Here is a 12,695-nt window from a genome sequence, read left to right as displayed (position 1 = left end):
TCTATATCATGCTATCAAAGCAAACATGGTCACTATTCAGGAATCATAACAGCAATAATAACTTACCCACCATTTACTCAGTCAGGCAAAGTACCTGGCATTTTACAGTTTCTCTAACCTTTATAACAATTCTGAGAATCAGACTGCATTACATTTATTTCATAGATGAACAACTGAGGCATAACGATTTTATGCAATTTATTCAAATGGTAAAAACAGAATTTGAACCCAGGTCTAAACTATACCATTCACCAAAGATTCTCATTGAAGAGGATGGGAAGTTGTGTCCCTAATGGAACTTGGATTTTGAGATACACACCTACAATATATACCTTTATAAACTAGAATAAGACTCTAACAGTAGACAAAATGGCTAAGCTATAGTCATTGGATGTATCAACATAAAAACTAAATATTACTCATCACTGAATTTTTTTTAATACAAAAGCTTTCGGTTTATTGTTTAACAAACATACACAGGATTCAGTAAAGTTTATTAACTGAATGAGATCTAATGCGTACATTCTCCACTGCTTTGACCCACACAACTTCTAAATGATTTCAGCTAACTAGTTAGGATTGAACACTTTGTACTTTTCGTTGCTTAGTCACTCAGTCATGTCCAACTCTTTTGCAACCCCATGGACTGTAGCCTGCCAGGCTCCTCTGTCCATGGGATTTCCCAGGCAAGAATACTGGTGTGGGTTGCCATTTCCTTCTCCATCATCCCTGAAGTTTTAATCTAAATCCTTTAACTCAGAACTACAGAAAATGTATTATTGTATTTCATAGCAAATATACTTTTAAAATATCACAGAGAAGTGAAGCAGATGGAGAATTTATGTATCAAATAAATAAAGAACACTCCTGGAAATTTTAGACACTAAAAAAATAGTCTAGATTCATGTTACAATTACTTTGCAACCCGTAAGAGGGCTGGCATCAGTCTCAAGAAAAATCTATAAAACAACTCTAGCTGTTAACTTAATTAAGGAATAAAAAATATGGTCTGCAAACTGCAATGATCAATCTTCTGGCAAAGGCTTGGCAACCTGAACTATGTGGGAAGGGGAAAAAAATGCAATTTTAGTACATATACATCTAGAAGAGTCCTAGGTCAAATCTAGAAGAGTCCTACGTCAATCCAGCATACACTGATCCTACTTTTTGCCCCTAGTTCTGAATCATATTTTATAGTTATTTAAAATGTCATCTACTTTGTTTTCCTTCAAGGGAGGTTCCATGAGCCAAAGGATGAAAGAGTACCATTCCTCTCCTATTATACCATAACCTCTCTTTATCAGCCAATGAAGTTTCTGTTTTAGAATCATTTCTCCATTAAATATAATAACTAAACAGTATTTTCAAAGGAAAACTTAATCAGGTGGTTGTTTTTTCAACATAGTTACTGAGATACTCAAATAACTTCAATATCCTGATAAAATTATATCTTATATATATATTAATTTTAAAAAAGAAAGCATCTTTACTCTGAAAGTACTAATAGCATAGAAGTTTTGCATGAAGAAGGTATCCAGTTTCACTTATGAGCATGTATTTCCTAAGCAAAGACAAAAAAATCAATGATAATTTCTGAAAAGCAAAGGTCAAATTAGCATAAATTAATCCTAAAAACACAAACACTACATTTGAACAAGCTAAATTTTTTAACTGAACAGAATAAATAAATATTGAGCCTCAGTACAGATACAAAGAATTAATCACTCTTGGCTCTCTGTTAACTATCTTCAATCTCAACTAAAAGAAAAATGAAAGTTTTCTAACCATGAACTTGCCAATTAATTACATCCACACATGTCATGCCTGTCAACCACACTGTTGACATCACCCAAAATTCAACTCTCCAGTCACCTTTCCTCTCTGATGGTCTTGTCCTCACTGCTTCTGAGCCCCTTCTTGGTTCATCTTATCATTAATCACCTTTCCAATGTAAACCCTGGAATCTCTTTTTCATAAATAACCTTCCCTGTAAACTCAACCTTTTTCATGAACACTCTGTACCCTGTGTCTTCACTGGAAGCTAGCTCTCCACCAAGAAAAGGACTCACTTTTCTCTTAAGTGAAAACCACTCATTCTCGCACTGCCCAAGTCCCATAGCGTAAACAATTCTCTTACATCCTCACTGCTCTCCTGGCCACCCTCTATAGCTCCTCTTTCATTCAGGCTAACTCATTCAGCCATTAGCAGTCAACTAGACATCAAATGTTCTTGCCTGGAGAATCCCAGGGACGGGGGAGCCTCGTGGGCTGCCATCTACGGGGTAGTACAGAGTCGGACACGACTGAAGCGACTTAGCGGCAGCAGCAGACATCAAGTAGGGCAGATATCCACTGTGGCTGTTTGCATAAAAGCTCTCTTTGTGGATGGGATACCTTCCCCACCCACAAGGAAACAGGCAGCTGAAATTTACTGAGGAAAAATCACAATCTCAGTGCAAAGGATAAGATTTCCCCACTCTTGTTAAAGACCTATTTCTATCTGCTCATGAACTCCATTTCCTTCAGTCTCCTCAGAAATTGCTCTACCATTTCTTCTGCTATGATTTCAGGTTATTTTCAACTTCATTGATTCCACTAGTTCCTATCCTCAAGTAATAACTATGCTTGAAGCCTTTCCTAAATATGTCTGCATCAAGCAATCACCCTCCGTCTCCCTTTTTGCTCATAATTAAACTGCTCAAATAGTGTGCACCAGTGTGTAGAAAAGAGTTAATGTAACAGGACTGCTTGCCAGGTGGGCCTCTGGATGGCATCTGGGAAACGACCTTCACTGTTCTCAGTCAACTGATAAGACTGGGTCATCATGCCTAAACTACCTGTACAGACAATAAAACTTACGCTGAACAAATGCTTTGCTTCTGGGATTCTGGAATACTGATACATGCTAGGTACATGCTATCTGCATGACCAACCATGAATAAAAACCATAGGCACTGAGACTCTAACAAGCTTCCCTAGACAGCAACATCACACACACGCTGCTGCATTTCCACTGCTATGGGAAGAGTGAGCTCTGTATGATTGATTCCCTGTGGGAAGGAGAGAGCATAAGGAAGCCTGCACATGGACTCCTCAAAACTCCACTTCTTTTTTCCCCTTTTGATCTGGATATTCTTAGTACATTGCTGCACTAAATCTTAGCTCTGAGGACAACTAAGTATATGTTGAGTTCTAGCAAATTTTCAAAAGCGGGGCGGCACTGTGGACCCTGAACACAACTGTCTCCTTTTTCTTACCTCCCATTAGTTTCTTAAGATCACTACTGTGACCTAGCTCTACTGTCACAGAAAATAAACCTCAGAAAGACACTTCCTATCCTTACCATACTTGTTCCCTCTGTGACTTTTCGTACCATTAAATCATTCACACAGGTCACTACCTAAAACTCTAAACTATTCTGCATATTTCTTTGTCCTTTTGTGCTACATCCAGGAAAAATTTCTTACCTGGATCTTCCAGTTTGATAATCTCCTTCAGGCTGCTAACTTCAGGCTGCTATCAAACCCACCTCCTGATTATTTCCTTTATTATTATAATTTCCAAGTTCTCTAACTGGTTCTTCTTCATAATAGCCTGCTGTTATTTTATGGCTTGATGCCCTCTCTTGTCTTCTAAAGAAATGTTCTGTTTGCTGCTTATAAACTATTCCCTCTGGTGCTACCTAAAAGGAATAAGGTAGTTCTGTATGTACTAAGAAAAGATATCCAAGTGGGGAAAAAAAAAAAAAAGCTAATATTAAATACATTTATGTTAACAATAGGTATGGGGAGTCAGGTTAAAACTGAATAAATGTATATAAATGCATAGAAGAACTCAGTATCTAGAAGTATAATCAAAAAGTAGAGTAGAAGTGGGAATAAAGAGATAACTTTTAACCCTATACACTTCCAGATTTTCACATTTTTATTTTACAAAGAGAACTGAACTTTAAGTCACTTGTGGACACTCTAAAAGAGACAGGTAAGTAAAAGGAAGAAATTCTTTTAAGATGATAAAAACGCTAGTGGTAGGGTGAAAACTGAAAGATTATTTGTTTCCAAACTTTCTTTAATGTAAGATATTATTTTTATAAATAAAAAATATTTAACAATTTTAATATTTATTAATTATGATCTGAAAAGAAGAAAAACCTACTAAAGTACATAAGGCTTTAGAGTTTTCTTTTTTCATGACTCCACCTTTGGAAGTATAAATACAAATATTCTTGAAATTCACCATGTCCTCAATGTCAGTCAGAGATCAAACCTAATTGCTTCCTCCAAAAACAGAGAAGGGAAGCTTGCTGCTTTCAGCAATGGCAGACTAGCTTATTTAGACCAATTGTGTAGCCATGAGAAAACACTACAAAACAAGTTAAAAGTACCTGTTTTAAGACATCAGAGAATTATAAAGGTGGTAAGGACCTGAAGCCAATAACTCAGAAAGAATGGAATTCCAGTGAGATGTGCTAGACAGCTGGCATAATTTTTCTCCTCTAGGATTTTCCTCTATAGGCACTGTTTCAAAAACAGTAGCTGAGAGGGTAAGAAACTGAACAGAACTTTCAGCATTTATCACAAGATGGGAAAACAGAAACTAGAGTACCAGGCCATCAAGGAGAGGTCCTGCTTAATTTTCCAAGCTTTCAGTTAGAATTCCCAGAGGACCACACTCTAGGAATTGGGGTGAACCAAAATCAGACCAGCTCTCAAACTAAAGCCCAGCTTTTAACAGGTCAATTCCGAACTGAGTTAAGATTCTCTACTCCTATTTTGTGTAGGAGCAAAAGTAAATCTTCTCTGAAGGAAGATAACGTGGTAAAGAGCCGCAAATCATTTCCGTAATTTTTCATACATAATGTCTAGCTAGCAGAAATACCCAGGTATGAAGAAAACAAAACAAAACAAAAAAAAAACTACAGCTGACTAGAAATCAAAGGACACAAGAAGAAAAAAAAAAAAAGAAAGACCCAGAGGATAGCTGTACATTAGTTACTTCACATGGGCTTTCAAATAGGCTTAATAAATTCAAAAACCTAAATGACAAGATGCAGAATCCCAGTAGAGAACTGAAAGTTATTTTAATACTCAAGCTGAAATTCCAGAAGTGAAAGTAAAATAAATGAAATTAAGAACTCAATGGATAAATTTAACAGCAGCACAAACTTAAAACAGAGAATTAAAACACTGGATCAGAAAAAAATATCCAGACTGAAAAAAATGAAACAAAAGGATAGAAAGTACTGAAAAGAACATAGACAACATTTTAAGAAATAATAAAATATAAAAGGTCTATTGGGTAGAAGGAAAGAGATGAAAAAATTGATTTAAAATAATATTTGAAGAGATAATAGCCAAGAATATCTAAAACTGATAAAAGAAAAATCCAACCATAGATTCAAGGGTCACTGCAAGTAGGAAGCTGGAAAAATGCAAAGAAAACCACAGGGAGAAACATCATAGTAAAACTGCTGAAAATCAAAACCAAAAAGAAATTGCCTTCAAAGAAGCAACTTCTCAAAAGAAATGAATTACAGAATAGTATCTTCAACACGCCAACACAGAAGTCAAGAACCTGGGTTTCGAAGAACAACTGTTCTTCAAAAAGATGAGGAAAATAAAGGCATTTTCACACGAATGTGAAATGTGTCACCTCAAAATATATAAAGCAAAATCTAACAGAACTATAAGGAGAAATAGGTAAATCCATAATCATAGTGAGGAATTTTTAAATACTCCTGTGAGTAACTGACAAAACAAAACAGGAGAAACCAGGTTTGGGTTTGCTTTTATTTTACATCATTTTTTTCCCCCTAAAGAAACATGCACTTCTCTGCTAGTTTCCTCTTATGCCACTGGAGCTCTTTTGCAACAATAAGGATTTAATGGTACTTAATATTTTTAAATAAATGTCATTTTTAAAACATTTCTGCTGGCAAAGAAAAATAAATGCTGCAAACTTAACTCATTTTGTAAAATCAGTTCAGTTCAGTTCAATCGCTCAGTTGTATCAGACTCTTCGCAACCCCATGGACTGCAGCACACCAGGCTTCCCTGTCCATCACCAACTCCCAGAGCTTACTCAAACTCATGTCCTCAAGTCAGTGATGCCATCCAACCATCTCATCCTCTGTCATCCCCTTCTCCTGCCCTCAATCTTTCACAGCATCAGGGTCTTTTCAAAGGAGTCAGCTCTCCACATCAAGTGGCCAAAGTACTGGAGTTTCAGTTTCACCATCAGTCCCTCCAGTGAACACCCAGGAGTGATCTCCTTTAGGATGGACTGGTTGGATCTCCTTGCAGTCCAAGGGACTCTGAAGAGTCTTCTCCAACACCACAGTTCAAAAGCATCAATTCTTCGGTGGTCAGCTTTCTTTATAGTCCAACTCTCCCATCCATACATGACCACTGTAAAAACCATAACCTTGACTAGACAGACCTTTGTTGACAAAGTAAAGTCTCTGCTTTTGAATATGCTGCCTAGGTTGGTCATAACTTTCCTTCCAAGGAGTAAGCGTCTTTTAATTTCATGGCTGCAGTCACCTTCCACAGTGATTTTGGAGCCCCAAAAAATAAAGTCTGACACTGTTTCCACTGTTTCCCCATCTATTTGCCATGAAGTGATGGGACCAGATGCTATGATCTTCGTTTTCTGAATGTTGAGCTTTAAGCCCACTTTTTCACTCTCCTCTTTCACTTGCATCAAGAGGCTTTAGTTCTTCTTCACTTTCTGCCGTAAGGGTGGTGTCATCTGCATATCTGAGGTTATTGATATTTCTCCTGGCAATCTTGATTCTAGCTTGTGCTTCCTCCAGCCCAGCGTTTCTCATGATGTACTCTGCACAGAAGTTAAAGAAGCAGGGTGACAATATACAGCCTTGACGTACTCCTTTTCCTATTTGGAACCAGTCTGTTGTTCCATGTCCAGTTCTAACTGTTGCTTCCTGACCTGCATACAGGTTTCTCAAGAGGCAGGTCAGGTGGTCTGGTATGCCCATCTCTTGAAGAATTTTGCACATTTTATTGTGATCCACACAGTCAAAGGCTTTGGCATAGTCAATAAAGCAGAAACAGATGTTCTTTTGGAACTCTCTTGCTTTTTTGATGATGCAGCAGATTTTGGCAATTTGATCTCTGGTTCCTCTGCTTTTTCTAAATCCAGCTTGAACATCTGGAATTTCATGGTTCACATATTGCTGAAGCCTGGCTTGGAGAATTTTGAGCGTTACTTTACAAGCATGTGAGATGAGTGCAACTGTGCGGTAGTTTGAGCATTCTTTGGCATTGCCCTTCTTTGGGATTGGAATGAAAACTGATCTTTTCCAGTAAACTGTTTAAACTTTTACAGTTTTAAATACTAGATCATAATTCAAGAACACATTAAGTATATGCTTCTAATTAATGTTACTCTTAAAAAATTCAGTTGAATTCCCTCATAAAAATGATATAAGAGGGTAATCATCTATGCATTATGCTAGTAGACTTTCTTTAGAATATGATACTTATTTTTCCAGGTATGTGATTCAGTAATTTCAGATGTATATAAATCCAGAAAATAAGTTAGAGTAAAAAAAAAATGTTATTTTTGAAATTAGTTTCATGTTTCAAAGCAATTTATACACTTGTTAGTGGTGGTAGAATGTTGAAGTTTGAAATATGTACATATTAACAAAATGTTTTCCAAACAAGAAACTTTAAGTCCCAAATAATTATATTTTATGATTTACATTTAAGGTATTTTCTTCCCTGCCTGTGAATCAACACCTACTAAGAAATGAGTTGTGAGGTTTACTGCTTACTACTCAACCATGGTATCCCACAAACCTGAATGATTAACTTTATTAACAATTAATTACCACCACACTTTTCCTAACTTTCCCCTTTGGCCTACAACATATACTTCTGTATGTACAGTCACAACCAGCATTTTTCTTCTCAATATATCCACTATCCCACCAAGAAAAGAAGGTAACACCTAAAGTTTTTTGTTAGGCCTTGTATTTCTAGAAGATTAATAGGAATTGCTTATTGAAGAAGTAAGAGTCTTCTGAATTCAACTTTACAGAAAAATATGAAAGTGCCACCCATGGAAAGGAGAATTTATGTATAAAGTTATTTTAAATATGAGACAAGTAAAGCACTAGTAAAAATATTCACTTTATATTTAGTTGGAATCTCACATCTTTTGCAAAGAAACAATAAATTCTCAATCTAACAGTTCTTTGGTTTACCTAAGAAACAAAAACGGGATAAATTTATATAACTGAAAATTTTTGGTAGAAAAGGCCATGATCCATGGCTATCAAGAATCTTTGGAAGGACAGGAAACTCTCCTCAATGCTTTGTGGTGACCTAAATGGGAAGGGAATCTAAAGAGGGGATAACTGTGTATGTATAACTGATTCACTCTGCTGAAGTGAGCAAAGTTCACTTTTCTTTGCTGAAAAGTTCACCTCCTTTGCTGAAGGAGGAAACGAATACAACATTATGAAGCAACTATACTCCAATAAAAATTAATTTAAAAAAAAAAGTCTTTGGGGGACTTTCCTGGTGGTCCAGTAGTTAAGACTCCACACTCTCACTGCCAAGGGTCTAGGTTCAATCGTCAGTTGGGGAACTAAGACCCCACAAGCCACGTGGTGCAGTCAAAAAAAAGAGTCTTTGGAAATAACAGGTATAGAGAAACCTTACAAATCCAGCAAAACCAACATAGTCAACATTCTATTTGCATAAATCTCAATAAGCCTGTAGAGGAAAAAGGTAAAGACTATAATAATAGCTTTAAACATTACCAATTTTAAACGTTCTTTTCTCCTTTTACCAAAGGAGGCGCTTGACCCAGGTTCTGATTCCTTTTTTCCATCCTCGTCCTCATCTTCATCTTCATCATCCTCAAAACACCAATCTGGCAATAGAGGTGGGGGTGGTGCTTCCTCTATATCACCATAGCGACGAAAAAGCTCTTTCAAGTAATCACCCTTATAAATTCCTGGTGGTCTGGCTTGAGCAAAAGTAGCAACTGCTGCTTCAATACTATGGAAAACAAACACCATGCAATTTCCTCACTACTCTCCATTTATGCAGATTTATCAAAATTCTCTTATTATATTTAAGGCTATTATAACAAAGTATAATAGAGGTTTCATAAAATGGATACATCACAATCCCTACTCTCAAGGCATTCAATCTACTAAGACAAATCATTTTGAAACAGTTTTAACACAAGGTACATGGTATTTCCTAAACTCTAAAGGTAAACTGCAATGAGTGTAATGAGGAGACCCAGGTGGAGTCTGTAAAGAATTTAAGTAAACCCTTAAAGGTTGAGGTCTGACTGTAACAGAAAACACCAGTCAAGGAAAAGCAACATGAAGATAAAGTAAAAGCATGCTGGTTTTTCAGGAACTTTCAACAGACCCAAGCGTTAAGAGCAGAGGTCATCAGAGTGAGGCTAAGCATAGGCTGAGTCTGACACAGCAGTTGACATAGTGTAGAGTTACCTTTTAGAGCATCTGAAAGGGCAGAAAGGCAGAGGCAGAATGTATGCAGTAGAGAACCACAGAGGATAAGTGAACAGGGAAACATATAATCACATGTCTACTTCAGGTGATTATATTCAGAGAAGGACTTACTGCATGAAAGGCTTTGTAAACAAAAGACCTTTAAAGTAAATGAGGAAATTCAGAAATATCTCATTCTCTAATCTCTCAGAATCTAAAAAGACACTTTACAAGTTAACAGGTGCTCATAAAGACCTGTTGATTGGCTTAAACAGAGTAACTCAGTCCCCCAAAATACCTTTATATTTAAGACTATTATACAAAACACAACAGAAGTTTTATAAAATGGACACACCACAGTCCCTACTCTCAAGGCATTCAATCTACTAATAGACAAACCATTCTGAAACAGTTTTAACATAAGGTACGTGGTATTTATGGTATTTAAGCTTTTTCTAATACTCAGCAGCTATTTTTTTTAAAAGGTATTTAAAAATGAAATGAAAAACAACAGTAGTAACCTCCAAGGTGAAAACATACACAAAATATTGGGAGAACTTATCTCTGATAATTCTGAAAGATGTGAAAAAAAATCTGGGAAAGAAAATGTATAGTATTTAGGATCCATAAGCACTCAACATGCTACTTGGTAGAAAACATCAGTAATGAATGGTATTCTAAAGATTAACCAAATCTAAAACAAAAACCACTGAAATCATGTTAATCATTACTTCACCAAAAACCTAGAAATAGAAAATGCTAAAACTGAAAAAAAATCAATAAAATTTTTTATCAATTACTAAATATATCTTCTTTCACTACAACAAGAAACAAATACCTCCAATCCATTTTCTCCACCAAGAAGGCACATATAAGGAAACCAGTGCGATTGAAACCATGGGTACAATGAACACCTAGAAAATAAAGCAGTTTTGATTTAAAATTACAAATCACTTCAGAGGCCACATTTCACTTCAAAATTCCAACCTGCAAACAAAACATTTCAATCATTTTATAAAATAGCCACATTTTTAAAACTCAGCCCTCTCTTATAACTATTAAACCTGTCAGCTTAAATTGCTTGGAATTTAACTTAGAGCACTAGCAAAAAGTGTAAATATAACATACTGATTTATTAATTACAAATGTTTCTAAGGTCTAAAGTTTAATTTCAAAACTAAAAGATCCAAGCATTTTACATATGGAGATATTTCATCAAACACACAACTCTAAAAGACACACATACATACCCACACAGGACACTTGACTGGATACAGAAATTGATGAATATACAGTACAATAAAAATAATACTACTTTAAAGTTCTCTAGAAGCCAACTGACTGTATCTTTACATTAGCCTATAATGTTTCAAAATAGACTTTTAAAAGGAAAAACTGCTGAGAAAAAGAAATTTGTTTTTGTTAAGCTTTTTTTCAGAACATATTCCAGGTAAGTATGGTCCTATCTTTATAATATGCAAAGCTACAAATGAGCTTCATAACTTCCAAAAATGATTGCATTCTCAAATCATTTTAACTACTTTGAAAATGTAATAAAAACGACTTGGTGTACATTACTAAATTATCACATTTTAGAAAATCCACTTCAATGGCAGTTCAACACAAAACAGAGAAGAAGCATCAATGAAGCCAAGAAAACTAGTAAGGAAATCATCCACTAATCTCTATGTGAGATTAGAGTTTGACTGACAAGGGTCCTGGTGATGGGAATAACACGGAGAGGCAGATGGAAGAAACATTTAAGGTAGAATCTGCAATCTGAGGGATCAATTACTGTCAACACTGATACAAAAGATGTAGAAGGAGTCTTCGGTTCTGACTTGGATGACTAATTAGGCAGTGATACCACCCACCAAGTTACAAAATACAGGAGTTTATATCAGTTTACTGGGCAACACAATGAGTACAGCTGGATGTGCAGAGTCAACACAGTGAGCACACTTGGACGTGCAGAGTTTAAGGTTCTTAATAGGAAGTCCCCTGGTGACCCAGTGGGATCCTAACCTTCCAGTGGTTAGGATTCGGCGCTTTCATTGCAGAGGCATGGGTTCAATTCCTGGTCAGGGAACCATCCCTATGCCTGGTGGTGTGGCCAAAATACAAAAAAAAAAAAAAAAAAATGGGGGGGGGTGGGCAGTGTTTTCTTATGAGACTCAAAAATATTTGGAAATAGGGTAAAGAGCTTCACAGAAAGGTCTAGCTGGAGTTGTGGATTCAAGAATGATCAGCATATAGTCAACTACAGAAGCTGTCTGTGGCGTGGATAAAATCACTAAAAATGGGTAGAACAAGAAAACATAAATAAAGATGGAATGTGAGGAAAACTAACACTTCACCCCTAAGTTGAGGGGGTGGGAAGGCATTTAAAAAAGACTAAAAATGAACTTTCATGGGGGTCAAGAAAATAAAGAGAACATGAACATGCGGTCATGTTTACCAGGGAAAGAGGAAGTCCCAAGCACTGTTTAAATGTCACATGAAGATTAGAACTGAAAGTCGCTATTTGTTTAGAGGGAGGACTCCAGATTGCAATGAGGTGAACAGGAATGAATGGATATGAATATCAATCTTTTGGAAAGTGTGCTGGGAAGGGGAAGGGGACATATAAAAGAGCAAGAAAAGGTTTTTTGGGGGCAGGGTAATATTTTAATATAAGAGGTTTAAATACGTTTATAGGCTGAGAAAGATCTGGTTAATTCACAGAGGTTGGAGAACAATGATATAACTGAAATGAAGTTTCCTAAGAGATTTAAAAAAATAATAATAAAGAGATCAGCCTTGAACAAAAAAAGACACTCCTTAGAAATAAGCTGCTATAATCATGAAACTCTCTAAATTCATCATCTCCAGTGCTCTGTAAGAAAAGGTGCCTCAAAAATTATGCAAAGATGTTCAGTTTATGTAAACAGACTTTTTTATTCAACATGTATCAACACAATGTGTAAATTTCCTTTCTACTTTATATTTGAGACCAATTTAAGCAACAAATACTCTAATTTTTGGAGAAGAGAATAGCAACTCACTCCAGTATTCTTGCCTGGGAAATCCCAACAGAGGAGCCTGGCAGGCTACAGTCCACTGAGTCTCAAAGAGTCAGACATGCCTTAGAGACTAAATAACACCACTCTAACTTTAGATATGTTTCTCATCTACACCACTACTGTTTTTGCATCTC

The 12,695-nt window shown here is 36.1% G+C and overlaps 1 protein-coding gene across 4 annotated transcripts in view; it reads right to left on the bottom strand.

The window, feature by feature from the left end:
• Positions 1-12,695, bottom strand: part of RNGTT (RNA guanylyltransferase and 5'-phosphatase) — a 239,108-nt gene that overhangs the window by 199,176 nt on the left and 27,237 nt on the right. For all 4 annotated transcript variants that reach the window (XM_055535521.1, XM_055535520.1, XM_055535517.1 and 1 more), the window contains exons 5-6: positions 10,338-10,413; positions 8,792-9,032 (exon numbers count right to left, since the gene is read on the bottom strand). In XM_055535521.1, coding sequence (XP_055391496.1) covers positions 8,792-9,032; positions 10,338-10,413 — 317 coding nt within the window. The remainder of the gene's footprint in view (positions 1-8,791; positions 9,033-10,337; positions 10,414-12,695) is intronic.

The sequence above is a fragment of the Bubalus kerabau genome, chromosome 9 (genome assembly GCF_029407905.1).
Source record: "Bubalus kerabau isolate K-KA32 ecotype Philippines breed swamp buffalo chromosome 9, PCC_UOA_SB_1v2, whole genome shotgun sequence".
Taxonomy (NCBI): domain Eukaryota; kingdom Metazoa; phylum Chordata; class Mammalia; order Artiodactyla; family Bovidae; genus Bubalus; species Bubalus kerabau.
Note: the sequence above shows the minus strand (reverse complement) of the source record. Positions and strands in the feature narration are given on the sequence as shown.